This window comes from Squalius cephalus (genome assembly GCF_949319135.1).
Source record: "Squalius cephalus genome assembly, chromosome: 1".
NCBI lineage: Eukaryota > Metazoa > Chordata > Actinopteri > Cypriniformes > Leuciscidae > Squalius > Squalius cephalus.
Genome location: NC_137122.1, coordinates 14,893,142 through 14,913,500, shown reverse-complemented (window position 1 = coordinate 14,913,500; position 20,359 = coordinate 14,893,142). Strand labels below are relative to the sequence as shown.

Below are 20,359 nucleotides of genomic sequence, written 5' to 3'. Positions count from 1 at the left end.
CTCCTTTGATAGCCTATGCCAGTAATTTCATGCTGTCATGATCATTGCTCACTAAAAGTGGCACTGACTAGGCTAAATCTCAAACAGTAATTTATCAGCAACATATTTCGTGATATTGCCTAGCCCTAAAACTGCTCAATATTAGCCTAAAGCTTACAATATGATTTTTTGTAATTGTAAAGCTGGTTTGAGACGATGTGAATTGAGCGCTATACGAATACATTTTGACAGTAACTTCATCTAACTTGATTCGTAAATTCAGCAAAATATTATCCAATTGATCATTAGGCTACTGAAATCGGAAATCCCCATGGTTATCATCACTTAATATTTCTGTAGTATGGCCAAACAGCGTCGTAGTCATAGATCATTCATAAACTCCTACCATAGACTCGTACATAAAGGAATGCGCATGCTCATGCCTCAAGCGTCTACGCCAATTAGATTGCTGTATTATAAACCAATAAAATCGGGGTGTGGGCGGAGCGACACGTGTCGCCCCGCCTAAAAGTGTCGCCCCGCCCCATCGTCCAGACTGCACTCTGGGGTTACTCTATTTCTTTGCTCTTGGCTGACATGTAGTCAGAGGTGTAAAGTCCAGGTTCAGAAAGTAAAAGTCCTCCTCAGTATTTTGTTCCAATCACCTGGATTTGCTAATTCAGACAGGAGAGAGAACTAATTAGTTAAATCAGATGACTGAGTTCATGGGTGGAATAAACATATGGCAGGACTTTTACTCTTTGGCCCCTGGATTACCCACCTCTGTTCAAATGTCCTCCACTCTTTTGTTTTTTTACCTCTCTTTTGGAGATTATTTACATCACATTGATCTGGTGCCCCTTTTCTCAATTTGGCCAACTGTCCCTTCAAATATTTGAGAACAGCATTTGTTGGTCCTGCAAACATGTTTATTGAATATACAGTGGGTTCACACTCCCCTCCAGTATATAAAAAGATAAACCAGGGCTCCACTCCACAACGCAATATCCAGACGTTGATATTGATCTACTGAACTGGTTTGTGTCACAAAAATACAAAACTTTGTAATAATTAATTCTGAATATTTCTGTTTCAGTATTCGTTGAGAAACAATGATGGTCTGGACTGTCTTACTGTCTCTCTGTCTTCTCATAGCTTTGAGTGCTTCAGGTAAGAGCATTATTCAACGTTTCACATCATTACTGTTATTTTAACAAGAATTATAGCACACCTCCCAGCCAGCAATGACATGTGGGGCCCAGATGAGGGCTTCATGGGCGGCAAATGTGGGCCCCATTATGGGCTTGCACCTGGGATCCACATTGGGGCAAGCCGTGGAAGCCCAGACGTACTAAAGGTGGGACCTGTAAGGGTACTGCATGGGTCTTAATTGGGCAATTCATGTCAGACCCATTTGGGCCCCACATGTCATTGCTGGCTGGGTGGTGACTAGCGTGACTTGAAATGTATTGAGTTACAATTACACTGTAAAAAATAAAATCGTAAAAAAACGGTCAATGACTGTCAGCTGCGGCTGCCAAACAAAAACCGTAAAAATAAAGTAAAATATCCTAATTTAAATAAGTGCAAAATACTTTTACAGAAATCTTCATAAATCTTTTTTAACAGAAACACACAGTTAAAACACAGTTATTTCACATTTATTTTCTGATTTTTTTTACTGAAAAACATGCAGTTAATTATATGCATGATTTGTTGTGACTATACGTCACTGCATCAGCAACTACACAGTAACTGTCTGATAAATAAAGCAACATGTAGTAGTGATGGGCGGATCGATCCTGAAGTATCGATACTTCAATACTGACGTGGTATCAAAATGGATCGATCCTCACATAAAAATATCGATCCAAATGGGTGTTTTTTTTACCAGTAATTTTTTATTAATTTAGCACGCAATTCAGTGCGTAAAATAAGCTTCTAAGTGGAAAAATAAGCGAATGTTAGCGGATAATTGTGTAGGATAGAACTTTTTCTCCTAGTCATCTGGATACAAGACGAAACCAATCAATCACAGAGAGCGTTCGATGCTGGTGCTTCGCTGAGCTCACAGGCCCAGTGCGTTTGGGAAACGAAGCCTTATTTCGCAATAAACAAACCAAAAGTGTACATAACGGTTCAAAATGTTGACGTCAGTAAGTTTTTTTTTTTTTTTATGAAATTAATATTTTTATTCAACAAGGATCGATGCATTAAATTGATCAAAAGTGACAGTCAAGGGTTTTACACTGTTAAAAAAAATCTACTTCATATAAATTGTTCTTTCAACTTTGTTCATCAAATAATTCTGCATAAAATGTATCATGGTTTCCACAAAAATATGAAACTGTTTTCAACATTGATAATAATAAGAAATGTTTCCTGAGCAGCAAATCAGCATATTAAAATGAAATATCATCATGACTGGAGTAATGATGCCGAAAATTCAGCTTTGATCACATGAATAAATTACAGTTTACTATGGCATAGAAAACAGATAGCCTATGTTAAATTGTAATATTACAGTTTTTACTGTATTTTTGATCAAATAAATGCAGAAGAGAATTAAAAATCTTACAGACCCCAAACTTTTGAACAGTAGGCTAGTACTATAATCAGGGTAGTTTTGTAAAAGTCACTGACTAATTACAGGCGAGTTGAGAGCACAAATCACAAAATATTTAGGCCTAGTAGTAGGGCTGGGCGATTTAAATCGCGATATTGTTATGCGCATCTCGTCAGTAAAGCCGGTTCCTTGATTAGTAGTAAATCACCATCACCTGCTTTCAGATGGAGCGGCATTTACTACAAAGAGCCGTAGTTAACTGACAAGCTGAGCCATATCGCATTAATATCGCGGACGTATCGCCAGCGATAATTAATGCGATATGGCTCAGCTTGTCAGTTAACTACGGCTCTTTGTACACAGCAAAAACTCCAGTGTTAAATTAACACTCCTGGGAGTGTATAAGTCCACAGTCAAGAGTGTTTAAGTTAATGAGATAATAAAGTGATTAATTTAGTGATGATTGAACATTATTGAAGACACCTGATGTTAACAAGCAGAATCACTGAAGGAGAAAATCACAAATTGTAAGTTACCGTTATGACGATCAATGGTTGCTTTAGTTGGACTCTTGACCCATATATTATTAATTTTAGATTTTGCTTGTCTGTTGTTTCTGAATTATAATCACCAGTTGAACAAAGAAAAAAGTGATCTGATGGTGTTGGTTATGTTATGACAATCATAATTTGAACTTGATCACTGAACTCATTAAAATCCTTCTTTCTGACTTCGATTTATGTTGTTGGTTAGTGAATCTGCATAAATGCCCAGAATTTTTGATATAATATAGGATTTCTTAAAAGTTGTTTAAAAAAAAAAAAAAAAAGTCTTTCTTTTAGGCACACACAGATGTCAAGATTCAGTCTATGCATCTCAACAATGGTGAGGAGCAGAATATTCAATTAGGAAAAGTAAATTACATAGACAATTCAGATCATAATGTATTCATACCACAATGCATGATGGGAGCCATTAATGAGTTGTGATTGGTGGCAGCCACTGCAACATGCTTTATTATTGTCACCATTGTTGAGATTCACAGGCTGATTATTGATGTCTGTGTTTTAAATAAATTTATCTGAATGTCTTTTGATCAGAACAATGTTTATTAAATATTTTTAATTAAAAGTAAAGTAGTGATAATCATAGGCTGAAGAATCACTAAACTGCAGCTAACAAGTTAAACCAAACTATCTCAATAAGTTTCCTTTTTCAGATCACAGCATGATTATGTCAAAACATAACCAACACTATAAGATAACATTTTACTTTGTTCATTTAACTGTTATAAATCAATAACAGCAGACAAACAACAGTAAATATTAAAGTAAACATATAATCAGGGGTGCACATAACTGGCCCAAAATGTTGGTACTCAAAAGCGCTTCCTTCCATGTTTTCTGCTGCGCGTCGTTTATTTTTACCACACGTGAGCACCAGTTATGTGCACCCCTGCATATAATGGTCTAGAGCCCAACTAAAGCAAACACCCATCACCTTAATGGTAACTTACAATTTGTGATTTTCTTCTTAAGTGATTCTGCTTGTTAACATCAGGTGTCTTCAATAATGCTCAATCATCACTAAATTAATCACTTAATTATCTCCTCAGCCCTAAATGCCGCTTCATCTGAAAGCAGGTGATGGTGATTTACTACTAATCAAGTAACCGGCTTTACTGACGAGATGCGCATAACAATATCGCGATTTAAATCGCCCAGCCCTACCTAATAGTCATGAAAACGTATTCAGATTTAGCATATTAATGATGCATTCACCTCATAAATCATGACACACTGCTCTAGCACAGGAAAATGCATACAAGTTAAAGTGCATGCTTTGAAAATGAAAAAGTATTGGTATCGGTATTGATATCGGTATTGATATCAGCGATACTGGCCCTGTATTTACTTGGTATCGGATCGGTACTGAAATTTGCAGTAACGCCCATCACTAACATGTAGCTTTTCATCAGTGTTTCCATGCTCATTCTGAACTGAAGCTCAGGCTCTACTCTTCAACACAATGGTGACACACGAAACACACCATATAGAAACACTTTAAACCCCAACAGAACATTAAACACTAACAGATCTCTCAGGATCTCAGCATCTTCACTTATTACAATCCAGACTTTATTTCTTTCATACTAACATTCTTATTGAGAATTAACAGAGGTTTATAAGTTGAAGTTTTATTGAAAAGAATAAAGTTTGATGTCACCATGATGGAGATCAGTGTTTGCTTTAGTTGGGCTCTTGAACTTTCAGTGTTAAACTTAAGTTTTTCTCTGGCTGCTTCAACTGTGTGTCTCTGATGCATATTTGTTATTGCAGGAATTCAAGAGAAACTCAGATCAGATGATTTTGCTCACTTTTTAGTGATAATAGTCATCATGTAGTGTCCTGCTTTATTAATACCATCTGAAGTGAAATATTTGATGATGTCGTTAAATATTAGTTGTTCATTTTGCATGATAAAACTGTTGAGAAGATCCTGCAGTGCTGTGATACTCAGATTTTATGAAATCATTATACAGAAAATGTTTTGACAGGATCATATAGACTCACTCAGACATCAAGAATCAGCGTATGAATCACAACAATGGTGACAATGAAAAAAAAATCTGACCTACTATATAGTCACAAAAAGGCTTTGTTGGTTGTCACCATTGTTGAGATTCATATGTTGATTCTTGATGTCTCTATACTACTAACAAAATGAACCAGCTCAAAACTTTTTCTGTACAATATATATATATATGTATATATATTTATTTATTTATTACATTTCAGATTGTTATAGTACTGATGCCACAATATTACAATGGTTGTGTGAAAAATTATGACATTAATTATTGACTTTGTATAAAAGTAAACTCCATCTACATATTATGTAATCTAAGCTAACATATTCAGAGATTTGACTGACACATCAGATCCTCATATGATGAGTTATATGATCATCTATGAATGACCAAGATCATCTGATATTTTCTCCTGCATTTATTGCTAAAATAAATGTGTATCAAATACACAGTTAAAGCAACCAGAGAAACATTAAAGTTAAACACTAAAAGTTCAAGAGCCCAACTAAAGCAAACACTGATCTCCATCATGGTGACATCAAACTTTATTCTTTTCAATAAAACTTCAACTTCTAAACCTCTGTTAATGCTCAATAAGAATGTTAGTATGAAAGAAATAAAGTCTGGATTGTAATAAGTGAAGATGCTGAGATCCTGAGAGATCTGGTAGTGTTTAATGTTCTGTTGGGGTTTAAAGTGTTTCTGTATGGTGTGTGTTGTGTGTCACCATTGTGTTGAAGTGTAGAGCCTGAGCTTCAGTTCAGAATGAGCAGAGAAACACTGATGAAATGCTGCATGTTGCTTTATTTATCAGACAGTAACTGTGTAGTTGTTGATGCAGTGACGCATAGTCACAACAAATCATGCATATAATTAACTGCATGTTTTTCAGTAAAAAAAATCAGAAAATAAATGTGAAATAACTGTGTTTTAACTGTGTGTTTCTGTTAAAAAAGATTTATGAAGATTTCTGTAAAAGTATTTTGCACTTATTTAAATGAGGATATTTTACTTTATTTTTACGGTTTTTGTTTGGCAGCCGCAGCTGACAGTCATTGACCGTTTTTTTACGATTTTATTTTTTACAGTATAATTGTAACTCAATACATTTCAAGTCACGCTAGTCACCACCCAGCCAGCAATGACATGTGGGGCCCAAATGGGTCTGACATGAATTGCCCAATTAAGACCCATGCAGTACCCTTACAGGTCCCACCTTTAGTACGTCTGGGCTTCCACGGCTTGCCCCAATGTGGATCCCGGGTGCAAGCCCATAATGGGGCCCACATTTGCCGCCCATGAAGCCCTCATCTGGGCACCACATGTCATTGCTGGCTGGGCTGGGACTCTGTAATGACTAATTGTTGTGTTCTGTGAATCATTGTGATACTGAGTATGTTCGCTTGAGGGCAGTGAAATCCTGATAAAGGAACTGAGTGTGTGAGTGAGACGGTGAAGAAGTGAAGTGGTTGAAGATAATGTCCTGTTGGCTGCTGTTTGCTACATTAAATACAGACGTTCGGAGTTAGTGTTTTTGTTTTTATTCTTTTAACATCTTACAACACCACAAATTGGCGACGATGATGTCTGTTAAAGTTCCTGCGCCAGCGATGTTTTTGCCCTGTCCGGGAGAACCATCGATGCCTTTTGATATGTGGCTGCGTATGTTTAATAACTACCTGCTGGTGATTAATGCGAGGGGGATGCTTGGCCAGACATCCGCAAAAGAGCCACATTACTCCATTGCCTAGGACCGGAGGGACAGCGGATATTTTACGCTCTACCAGAAACAGGTGACACTTATGCCTCTGCTGTTAGTGCACTAGAGAAACATTTTACGCCCAAAGTCAACGTTGTTGTCGAACGCTATGCATTCAGGAAGCGAGCTCAATTTCCACATGAGACTATTGTGCAATTTGTAGCTGCCTTGCGTGCTCTTGCAGCCACCTGTGGTTTTGATGACAAATCAGATGACATGATACGTGATCAACTACTGGAACGCTTGTTGAGTGACACTATTAGAGAAAGGTTGTTACTGGAGTCAGACCTAACACTGGACACAGCCGTAACTCTTGCAATACAGATGGAAGCTGCTGCTGATCAAGCAAAAAAAATAATTTCAGACAGTGGTGTTCTGGATAAAGGAATTCCAGTACAGACTGTGCACTCTAAATCGCACAAAACCACAAACAAACAGCACTACCGCTCAGCTAAGCCACATGCTGTGGCCACTTCTTCTCCACGCAGATCTTGTTTTAGGTGTGGTTCTGACAAGCATCTAGCCAACTCCTCTCAATGCCCTGCTGTAAATGTCCAATGCAAGTCTTGTAACAAGAGGGGTCATTTTGCTCGCGTATGTCGTTCTGTTCCGACCAGTAAAGTACATGAGGTGCAGTTGCCTGATGTGACTATATTGTATACAGGCAATATTGATGAGCATGCTCCAAAGAGACTGTTTTGCAGTGCCACCATTCACACACCTGCCTCTGCTGCCAAGGAGATACAACTTACTGTAGATACAGGTTCTGCAGTCTCTATACTACCACACCATGTCTATAAACAATATTTTAGCTCCACCGCCTTGTCTCCACCTTCCGCTAGACTGGTGACCTACACACAAACACACATTCCAGTACTTGGATGTCTCCATGCCCAGGTGTGTGTAGCAAATTCGAGCACTTCCGGCACATTCTTCGTAGTAGAGGACGGCACTGCATTGCACGGTATGGACTTAATCAGGAACTTGCATCTCTGTATTAATGATGATACGGTTACCACCTCAGATGCAACGCCAGCTACTCCTGTTCTGTCCACAACCACTGCTGAACCTCTCACTGCCCCCCTACCTGAGATAGGGTGTGTGAAACAGTTTGTGCACAAGGTCAAAATCGATCCTACAGTTCAACCAGAAACTGCGGCATTTGCCATTTGCAGTTAGGGATGCTGTTTCGGCCGAACTCGATCGTCTGCTGCTGGCTGGCATTATAGAAGAAATTGATGCTTCTGCTTGGGTTTCTCCCATTGTCGTTACGAAAAAAAAGAATGGAGGCATACGGATGTGCACTGACCTTCGTGAACCAAACAAGGCTGTGATCACTGACTGCTACCCTTTGCCACACGTCGATGAGCTTTTCTCCAGCCTGCGAGGTGCTACTCTTTTCTCCACTATCGACCTGGCCAATGCGTACTACCAGGTGCCCCTCCACAAGGACAGTAGAGACATTACGGCTTTCATTACACATAAGGGCCTATTTCGATTTTGCCGGGTTCCATATGGCCTGGCATCGGCGCCATCAGCATTTCAAAAGATGATGGCAACTATTCTGGAAGGAGTACCTGGTGTCCAGAACTACCTAGATGATCTAATAGTTTACGGTGCCACTACTGACGAACACGATCAGACACTCCATACTGTCCTGCAAAAACTGAAAGAGGCTGGACTGGTTCTGAACAATGAAAAGTGCCATTTCAGAAAGACCACACTGCGCTATCTTGGCCATGTCATTGCTGCAGATGGTATGTTACTGCCGTACTGCAAGCTCCAGCACCATCTGACGCTGCTGCCTTACGATCCTTCTTGGGCCGTGCTTCATGGTACTCAAAGTTTATTCCGAATTTTGCAACAATGGTGGCTCCCATGCGCGAATGTGTCAAGGATAAAGAGACTTTATCATGGTCTGAATCGGCCCAGACCAGTTTTGATGAAGTCAAGCAGCTCTTAGTGTCCAGCTCTGCCTTAGCCCTGTACGACCCCTCCCTTCGCTCAGTGATCTCGACTGATGCCTGTGATTATGGACTGGGTGCTGTGTTCACACAAATTCAGCCGGATGGTACAGAGAAACCGGTAGCGTTTGCTTCACGTACACTTACAATGGCAGAGCGTAAATACTCAATAGTGGAAAAAGAAGCTCTTGCATGCGTATGGGCTACAGAAAAGTGGCGCACGTATTTGTGGGGCCGACGCTTTACTTTGATGCAGATCACCAGGCACTCACAACCTTACTCACTACCAAAGGGATGAATAGGGCTGGATTGCGCATTGCCCGCTGGTCGGCACGTCTGCTTTGTTTTGACTATGATGTCATTTACAAGCCAGGTTCACAGAACTATACAGCAGACTGCCTTTCACGTCTCCCTCTGCAGGTTCCAGCGGATCCTTCTACAGATGGGGAACCTGAACTTGTGGCTCTGATTTCTTCCACTCTGAGTTCCCTTCCAGTCCCTGACTTCGAGAGTGCTTGTTCCTTGTGTTTGGAAATGGTAGCTCTTCGTGAACAAATTAGCCGTGGCTGGCCTCCGTCTATACGGGCCGTTGCCCAGAATCTAACGCCCTATTACAAAGTGAGGGATGAGCTCTCAGTTCTAGGCCATTACATCTTCCGGGGTTCCAGATTGCTGGTGCCTGTTTCACTGCGTCACACACTGATCACCCTGGCCCATGAAAACCACCAGGGGATTGTACGCACTAAACAGCATCTGCGTGACCTTTACTGGTGGCCTGGTATGGACGCTCAGGTTCAGACCTACATATCTGTCTGTGCCCCTTGTCAGTTTAACGACAAAACAGCTCGCACTCATCCGTCTCCTTTACAACCTGTTCCACTCCCTGACGGACCCTGGAAAAAATTAGGCCTTGATATTGTTGGGCCATTTGAGACTGCCATTCCTGCCTGTCGGTATGCTGTGACATTGACCGACTACTTTTCAAAGTGGCCTGAACTTGCCTTTTGTCCATCTGCCACAACGGACAGTGTCTTAGATTTTCTGAACACCGTTTTCAGCCGTCATGGCAATCCTGAAAGCATTGTCACCGATAATGGGACACAGTTCACATCAGCCGCCTTCGCTGAATTTCTCAAGACCCGGGGTATACACCATAACAAGACATCTGTGTACTACCCTGCAGCCAATGGAGCTATTGAGAGGTTTCACCGTGCTCTGAAGGGCTGCATACAGACAGCCATTCTGCAGTCACAGCCGTGGAAGGACGCTGTGACCAACTGGCTTCAAGTGTATCGCGCAACACCCCATGCCACTACCTCAACCTCACCCTACGAACTGCTCTATGGACGTAAAATGTGTACCAGAGACTGGACATTTTGCCAATTGCTTCTATGTTGAATTCATCTGTCCGTGAAACTGTGGAGAGGAACCAAGCCAAGATGTTAGTTATGTTAATTCAAACTGCACCTTCTTATGTAACTACTGTTGCCACCTTTATTGCAATAATCTTATAATATGAAAAGTGGTTATTTACTTAAGCAGTGTTCTTAAAAGAGAGGGAATATGTTGTGTTCTGTGAATCATTGTGATACTGAGTATGTTCGCTAGAGGGCAGTGAAATCCTGATAAAGGAACTGAGTGTGTGAGTGAGACGGTGAAGAAGTGAAGTGGTTGAAGATAATGTCCTGTTGGCTGCTGTTTGCTACATTAAATACAGACGTTCGGAGTTAGTGTTTTTGTTTTCATTCTTTTAACATCTTACAACACCACACTAATCAGAAGAATGATCTAATACAGTATGTGCACTAAAGTAAACCTGAGTTTGTTTCTTAATTATTATGATAACATTTAGACAATAAAACAACAATTATATCAGCTAAAGTTATTGATTCTTATTAATGTATTTTATGTTTATTGTTGACAAAAAAAACAACAACAAATACGCATGTTAAATCTGTAGTATATTTATTATTATTATTAGTAGTAGTAGTAGTAGTAGAATAGCAGTACCACTACTACTGCTGCTGCTATTAGCAGTTCTGTTTTAAAAATGTAGTATTTCTTTCTTTTAAAGTGGAAGCGTGGCCTTTTGGAAGTAAAAGTGGCGGTACACAGCAAAATCCCCAGTGTTAAATTAACACTCCTCAGTGTTTATGTGTCCACACTACAGGGTGTTAAAATTAACACTGAAGCAGTGTTGAAGTTAATGAGATAATTAAGTGATTAATTAAGTGAGGATTGGCCATTAGTTATGACAGCTAATGTTAATAAGCAGAATCACTGAAGGAAAGAGAAACAACAAGAACAGAAAAAAGAGAAACACAAGAACTACAACTGACTTCGTGCCATTACAAATTATTGCACTTAAAATTACCAGTTTGACTTTATTTCTGTCATACATCTAGAGATTCAACAGAAGTTTAGACGGTAATGTTTTATGCAATTTTCCGTTTCAAGTCACCATTATGGTGGTCAGTGTTTGACTATGGAAGTAAAATAATGTCAAACGTTTTTGAAACAAAAACCTGTTGAATTGCACTACTTGAAAAAAAAAATGCATTGCATTAACCATGCTTGCATTTTAATGCATTGTATTTTTAGGGCTTGCATTTTTATGTGCTGAAATTCAACATGGTTGAATATTTAAGCTGTGAATATTTCAATTAAAAAAATTTCAAACACATTTTCATTATTAAAATTTCAATAATCCATATTCACCTTTCATATTTCACTTCCAAAATATTCAAACTGTTTAAAAATACAACCTATAATATTCAACAGGCAATTTTCGGTCCATTTTATTTAGCTTTACAAATTCGCTTCCACAAATTCAGTGGTTCAAATTCGACAGTAAATTCAAAGGAACTGCAGGAAAAGCAGTAGATTACCGAGCATACTCTCCATCTGCTGTTAGTAAACCCCACCAGCAGGTGGTGCAAAAGCGTGTGTTGTTGACGAAGACCAGCAACAGTTTAGAACAAGCCATTCATTCATAAAATGAAAATGATTATCTGTGTCAGTATGCGGAAAAGATGATAAAGACACAAAAGCTGTGTTTATGTTTCATTCAATAACTTCATTGTTACTTTCCCTGTGTAGCCTACATGTCATCAGCTTTCTCTACCATGAACAGGATTATAATCGGTTTCCCTCATACCTCATCATACTCAAGGATTTCCCTTCTGTCGGGACAAAACGCTTAACGTAGCTTTATGGACTAATACAGTGATATAAAAGACCAAACTCGCATCTTATTGGGGATGTAGGCTGTAGGCTACTATATAGGCTAAAAGCAAGCATGGACTAAGAATATGAACTTAATGCGCAAAGTTTCATGCACACAGCAAAAACGCCAGTGTTAAATTAACACTCCTGGGAGTGTATATGAGTCCACACTCAAGAGTGTAAAGTGTTAAAATATGAGTGTTAAATTACCCCTCAAGAGTGTTAAAGTTAATGAGATAATTAAATGATTAATTTAGTGATGATTGAGCATTATTGAAGACACCTGATGTTAACAAGCAGAATCACTGAAGGAGAAAATCACAAATTGTAAGCCATCGTTATGGTGATCAGTGTTCGATTTAGTTGGGCTCTTGACCCTTATATGTTTACTTAAAATTTTGCTTGTCTGCTGTTATTGATTTAAAACAGTCCGATGAACAAAGAAAAAATGTGATCTGATGGTGTTGGTTATGTTTTGACATAATCATGTTGTGATCCGAAAAACGAAACTTATTGAGATAGTTTGGTTTAACTTGTTAATTACAGCAGCTCTGTGGTTTTACAAATGATTTTCAGTATTTTTCATACAATCCAAAATATTTAATAAACATTGTTCTGATCAAAATACTTTCAAATGAATTTATTTAGAAACACAGACATCAATAATCAGCCTGTGAATCTCAACAATGGTGACAATAATAAAGCATGTTGCAGTGGCTGCCACCAATCACAACTCATTAATGGCTCCCATCATGCAGACCATTGTTGTTCATACCGCACCATTGTTGAGATGCATAGACTGAATCTTGACGTCTGTGTGTGCCTAAAAGAAAGATTTTTTGTGTTTTTTGTTAAAACAACTTTTAAGAAATCCTTTGTATTATATCTAAAATTCTGGATATTTATACAGAATCACAGTTATTCTGTGATCAACAACATAAATCTTTGTCAGAAATAAGGATCTTAATGAGTTCAGTAATCAAGTTCAAATGATGGTTGTCATAATATAATATATAACATAATTTCTTTGTTCATCTGGCAGTTATAACTCAGATACAACAGCCAAACTAAATTTAAAGTTAATAATATAAGGGTCAAGAGCCAAATTAAAGCAAACACCCATCACCATAACGGCGACTTACAATTTGAGATTTTCTCCTTCAGTGATTCTGCTTGTTATCATCAGGTGTCTTCAATAATGATCAATCCTCACTCAATTAATCACTTAATTATCTCATTAACTTTAACACTCTTGAGTGTTAATTTAACACTCATATTTTAACACTTTTCACTCTTGAGTGTGGACTCATACACTCCCAGGAGTGTTAATTTAACACTGGAGTTTTTGCTGTGGCAGAGCGTTACGTGATATACTGGCACAAAATCAACACTTGATCAATTAATACTAACACTTTCTTTTCATATATATATATATATATATATATATATATAGAGAGAGAGAGAGAGAGAGAGAGAGAGAGAGAGAGAGTATAGTATACGTGTATTGCATTAGCTTAAACTGGGAAGAGTCATAGCACTTGCATATTGTTGTCCTCCTGTTGTTAGTTTAACTGTAAATCGCTTTGGATAAAAGCGTCTGCTAAATAAATGACTAAATGTAGCCTAAATGTAAAATTGGCTTGACATTGGACATTCGCACATTTAGGGACCGTCTCCAAAGTTGCATACAACATTGGCATACACGTTAGAAACGAATTCCAAATAAATATTTGAATAAATATCAAAAATCCAAAGGGTGCGCATTATGCCTGACACCTACATGAACACTTTACAGTTGGTTTTATGACGTTCTATTCAAATGCTATTGAAGTTAGAAACGTGTATACCAAAGTCGTATACACTTTAGAGACGGTCCCTAAATGTGCGAATGTCCAACGTCAAGCCAACTTTATGCCAGTCTATCACTGGGAAACGCTCAGCGTTAAACTTTGCGCGTTATTCTGAGTCCATCTGCTTGCCTGCGAGTTTGGTCTTTTATATCACTGTAATTAGTCCATTCAACTACGTTGAGCGTTTTATATGTCCAGCAGGAGAATCCTTAAGTATTGAGGGAAACCCTAATAGCCTGCATGCAGCACATTGCCACAATATAAAGTTAAGGCAACTAAACAACCAAGAGAAATATATGTCAACCTCAAAAATGTAACATTGGATCTGTATATCCGCATCAGGGAATTACATTATAATCTCGTTCACGGTAGAGAAAGATGCATGTAGGCTACACAGGGAAAGTAACCATGAAGACACTGAATTTAACATAAAACCGCCTTCATAATAATGACAAATACACTTGCATTGCTGTAAATGAGTTTTATGAATGAATGGCTTGCTCTAACTGTTGGTGGTCTTCGTCAACAACACGCGCTTTTGCACCACCTGCTGGTGGGGTTTACTAACAGCAGATGGAGAGTATGCTCGGTAATCTACTGCTTTTCCTGCAGTTCCGTTGAATTTACTGTCGAATTTGAACCACTGAATTTGAATATTATAGGTTGTATTTTTAAACAGTTTGAATATTTTGGAAGTGAAATATGAAAGGTGAATATGGATTATTGAATTTTTAATAATGGAAATGTGTTTGAAATGTTTTTAATTGAAATATTCACAGCTTAAATATTCAACCATGTTGAATTTCAGCCCATAAAAATGCAAGCCCTAAAATACAATGCATTAAAATGCAAGCATGGTTAATGCAATGCATATTTTTTTTCAAGTAGTGCAATTCAACAGGCTTTTTGTTTCAAAAACATTTGACATTATTTTACTTCCATACTTGACCCTTTTAATTTTTTGACGAAAGATTTTCTCTGACTGTTCCAACATTGTGTTTATAAAGCACATTTGTTACTGCAAGAGAAAACATGACCTGCTCACAATATGTTCTGATGATAACATTATCATCATGTAGTGTCCTGATTTCCTGATGTCATTCAGAGTCTAAATCTTTGACTATATGCTTGATGTTTCGTTTTAATATTGATGATTGCAGTCCTGAAATTTTACAGTTTAAGATCCAATAACAATATGAACAATTTTAAAAATGTTTTTACACTGAAAATGTTGTTTTTAAACACACAGATATCAAAAATCAGCATATGAATCTCAACAATGGTGACAATAAACAAACTAGTGACAAACAGATGAACTCTGAACATCACAAAACTAAAGTCATAATAAAACAATAGCAAAATAAAAGCAAACAGGGAAAAAAAATGAAAATTACAGGACAATTCAGCTGCATAATTTATTCATGCTGCAATGCATGAAGTGAGCCATTGATGCGTTCTGATTGGTGGCTCCCATCATGCACTGCAACATGAAGCATTTGTTTGATTGTCACCATTGTTGAGATTCATCTGTAGATTCTTGATGTCTGTGTGTGATTTTAAATCCTTCCATTTTTTAAAGCATTGCTAAAATTAATCACTGTAATGAAAAAGTATTAAAGCATTTGTATAATCAGTTTATAATATTGTGACTGAAAAACATGTTTGCATGATTAATGTAAATAAATACTAAAAAAAATACTTGTTTGATTAGTGCAAAATGTTAAATGCTTTTTCACATCATGATGCTTCTCTGTTAAAAAAAATGAAATGAAATAATTCTTTGTTTAATTAAGGTACACTATGTAGCTTTTTTTGTTCAAAATAATCAACATTGTAAGTAATGAGTCAATACATCATCAATCCTTCTTACAAAACATGATTCACTTATTCACTATATTGGCAGGGATTAGCTTTCACATGAGCAAGAAAGGAAGAGATGGAGCAGCAAAAACCCGTTTTAAACAAACACCGAACAGAGGAGAAAAGAGAACGCGACAGAACTCGTAATAAAACAAGAATCAACACCAGCTTTAGGAGATGGAGAGTACTGAGGGTAGGGCTGGGCGATTTAAATCGCGATATTGTTATGCGCATCTCATCAGTAAAGCCGGTTCCTTGATTAGTAGTAAATCACCATCACCTGCTTTCAGATGGAGCGGCATTTACTACAAAGAGCCGTAGTAACTGACAAGCTGAGCCAAATCACATCAATATCGCGGACGTATCGCCAGCGATATTTAATGCGATATGGCTCAGCTTGTCAGTTAACTACGGCTCTTTGTACACAGCAAAACCTCCAGTGTTAAATTAACACTCCTGGGAGTGTATGAGTCCACACTCAAGAGTGTTTAAGTTAATGAGATAACTAAGTGATTAATTTAGTGATGATTGAGCATTATTGAAGACACCTGATGTTAACAAGTAGAATCGCTGAAGGAGAAAATCGCAAATTGTAAGTTACCATTATTGTGATGGGTAGTTGCTTTAGTTGGGCTCTGACCCTTTTATGTATACTTTATATTTTGTTTGGCGGTTGTATCTGAGTTAAAACTGCCAGTTGAACAAAGAAAAAAAAGTGATCTGATGGTGTTGGTTATATTATGACAATCATCATTTGAACTTGATCACTGAACTCATTAAAATCCTTCTTTCTGACTTCGATTTATGTTGTTGGTTACAGCATAACTGTGAATCTGAATAAATGGCCAGAATTTTTGATATAATATAAAGGATTTCTTAAAAGTTGTTTTAAAAAAAAAATCATTCTTTTAGGCACACACAGATGTCAAGATTCAGTCTATGCATCTCAACAATGGTGAGGAGCAGAATAGTCAATGAGGAAAAGTAAATTGACCATTCAGATCATAATTTATTCATACCGCAATGCATGATGGGAGCCATTAATGAGTTGTGATTGGTGGCAGCCACTGCAACATGCTTTATTATTGTCACCATTGTTGAGATTCACAGGTTGATTATTGATGTCTGTGTTTTAAATGAATATGTCTGGACATCTTTTTGATCAGAACAATGTTTATTAAATATTTTGAATTATAAGTAAAGTACTGATAATCATAGGCTGAAGAATCACTAAACTGCTGCTAACAAGTTAAACCAAACTATCTTTATGTTTCATTTTTCAGATCACAGCATGATTATGTCAAAACATAACCAACACTATAAGATAACATTTTACTTTGTTCATTTAACTGTTATAAATCAATAACAGCAGACAAACAACAGTAAATATTAAAGTAAACATATAATGGTCTAGAGCCCAACTAAAGCAAACACCCATCACCTTAATGGTAACTTACAATTTGTGATTTTCTTCTTCAGTGATTCTGCTTGTTAACATCAGGTGTCTTCAATAATGCTCAATCATCACTAAATTAATCACTTAATTATCTCCTCAGCCCTAAATGCCGCTCCATCTGAAAGCAGGTGATGGTGATTTACTACTAATCAAGGAACCGGCTTTACTGACGAGATGCGCATAACAATATCGCGATTTAAATCGCCCAGCCCTAGTTTTAGTGTTACATGTCTGTTCACATCATGATGTTTCTCTGTTAAAAAAAAAAAAATCCTTTGTTTATTTAAGGTACACTATGTAGCTTTTTTTGTTCAAAATAATCAAAATTGTAAGTAATGAGTCAATACATAATCAATCCTTCTTACAAAACATGATTCACTTATTCACCATAGTGGCAGGGGTCAGCTTTCACATGAGCAAGAAAGGAAGAGATGGAGCAGCAAAAACCTGTTTTAAACACTGAACAGAGGAGAAAAGAGAACGCGACAGAACTCGTAATAAAACAAGAATCAACATCAGCTTTAGGAGATGGAGAGAACTGAGGGGTTTGAAATGTTGTAAAAGCGAAGTGGAGATGATGGTGTTTTTATTACTCAAAGGTGTTTTATTGAACAGATAGACTGTCTAACAGAGTTCACTGTAAAGCATCTATTGTGAAGCGTCGTCTTCATCTGCACTGTCATGCAAAGCCGAAGCACGACCACAACAATGTTGCATTTTGTGTTTTAACTGGTAAAGGGACAAAAGTTACACACTGTACCTTAAAATTATTAATATAATTACATGAGAGGTCATTAATGGTAAAAAAGAAATAAAAAATAATAACACAAAACTTCCCTTTAACAGACCCTTTAACAGGCTGTTCGTCAGGATGGTCTGGCTATGGATGCAGATGCTTCAAGTTTTTCAATGACGCTGACACATGGATTGATGCCGAGGTATGATACATTCATCTTCTAATATGACATAAAAATCATGTAAGTATATTCTTGGTTAAATACAATTTAAGCTATGTAAACATCTGTGACAACTGTCAATTATCGCAGGAAAATAATTTCAAATTGTTCCTCAGTTTAAAAACAAAAATATGTTAACAGTAAATAAATTACAGTGGAGCTCTAGGAAAATACAGACACAACACATTTCATGTTATCATGAGTGTAGTGTGTTAGGATCACTTAAAAACTAGATTAGTTATATCTAATCGATACAGTACAAGCAGAACCTTTTCTACAAAAGTAGTTCCACCTCAAAAGGCAGAATTTAGACTTCATGGGTAAAATAACACATTTGAAGGCATGTCACAGATTTTGGAAAATTTATTTAAAATAACAAAAAAAGTATTTATTTTTTTATAAATAGTGGTGTTTGTTCATGTCTCCGCCTCTACAGAAAAGCTGTTTGGGCCATGATGGGCACCTTGCTTCTGTGTACAGCCATGAGGAGTACACTTTTATACAGAGCCTGGTTAGATCCGCAACTAACACCGGAACTCGTACCTGGATCGGAGGCTATGATGCTGTTCAGGTATGCAATTATTTTTTTTATCATACTTTTTGTGCTACTGGGCATTAACAGTTACATTTACATTAAAACAAATTTTACATTAAAACATTTTTCAAAATGCATGAAGATAGACGTGTTTATATAATGTTTTTTTTTTTGGTCCTCCCGAATAGTTAGTTTAGGGCATTGGCAACCATGAGATGGGCACCGCTCACCATGATCATGACATACTCGAGTGTTTGTATTGTGAAACTTGATGTGAAATAGATGCTGATATGATAATTGAATAATTTAGCCCTGCCTTAAATATTTTTCATGTTCTTTACTGATACCTTTTCTGTGAAATAATTTCTATTCATTTCTGTTTATATTTCTGACATTTTTAAAGTGGAGATGGGGTTAGGGTTCATGAGGAATCATATTTTAGATGAATAAAGATTCAATTAAGCTTTGTAAGCTGTGGACATAAACACAACTCTGTTCACAGGAGGGAGATTGGCTCTGGAGTGATGGATCCCAAATGAACTTTCAAATATGGTCGCCTGGAAATCCCAATAACCAGCAGGAAAATCAGCACTGCCTTGAGATGAACTTCAGTAAGTTACTGCTGTTAATGCTCATAAACTATCTAAATAAACTAAATAAACTTTTTTTTTTTCAGAATGCACAAATGATAAAAACAAATATTTTATTCTATCTTGCAACAGATGGCAACTGGAATGATGACGTATGTTCTTTAAAGAAGCCGTTTGTGTGTGTGAAGAGAACCAGCATGTGAAAAATCAGTGTAGAAAAAAAACAAGCTACTCATATACTTCCCTTTAGAAATGTTCAATGGAGGTAATAAATGTGTTTTAAAGACGGTTAATTGTGTTTGTTTGATTGTGTTTTGTGAATAATTAATGACTCAGTGACACCTGTTAAACACCATTTTATAATTTAGGCATCACTCCACACTCTCCCAGCCAGCACAGCCATGTGGGGCCCAAATGGGTTTGACCTGGGCTATCTAACTGGGGCCCAGCCAGTTTTGCACCCAGTTTCCATGTAGGCCCCACATGGGTTTGCCCAGATGAAATGAACACTGCTTAGTGTGCACTCTACAGGCTGTTTAATGTAACACTTAATCAGTGTTGGAGGTAATGAGATAATTAAGTGACTGAATAATGATTGTGCATTAATGATGAACACCTGCTGTTAACAAGCAGAATCACTGAAGGAAAGAGAAACACAAGAACTACTTCCAGCTAGGGCTGTGCGATATATCACACAATATTGTTATGCGAAACTCTCATCAGTAAAGCCGGTTCCTTGATTAGTAGTAAATCGCCATCACCTGCTTTCAGATGGAGCGGCATTTACTACAAAGAGCCGTAGTTAACTGACAAGCTGAGCCATATCACATTAATATCGCGGACGTATCGCCAGCGATAATTAATGTGATATGGCTCAGCTTGTCAGTTAACTACGGCTCTTTGTACACAGCAAAAAAACAAGAGTGTTGAAGTTAATGAGATAATTAAGTGATTAATTTAGTGATGATTGAACATTATTGAATACACCAGATGTTAACAAGCAGAATCACTGAAGGAGAAAATCTCAAA

General features: G+C 37.4%; 1 protein-coding gene across 1 annotated transcript; it reads left to right on the top strand.

Moving 5' to 3' along the window:
- Window positions 1-913: 913 nt before the first annotated feature.
- LOC307163930 (galactose-specific lectin nattectin-like) lies at window positions 914-19,621 on the top strand. The gene is made up of 5 exons (XM_079880274.1): window positions 914-1,149; window positions 18,096-18,187; window positions 18,642-18,776; window positions 19,243-19,351; window positions 19,463-19,621. Exons 1-5 carry the CDS (start codon window positions 1,092-1,094, stop codon window positions 19,531-19,533), a joined length of 465 nt encoding a protein of 154 aa, XP_079736400.1. The 5' UTR covers window positions 914-1,091; the 3' UTR covers window positions 19,534-19,621.
- The last annotated feature ends 738 nt before the right edge of the window (window positions 19,622-20,359 follow it).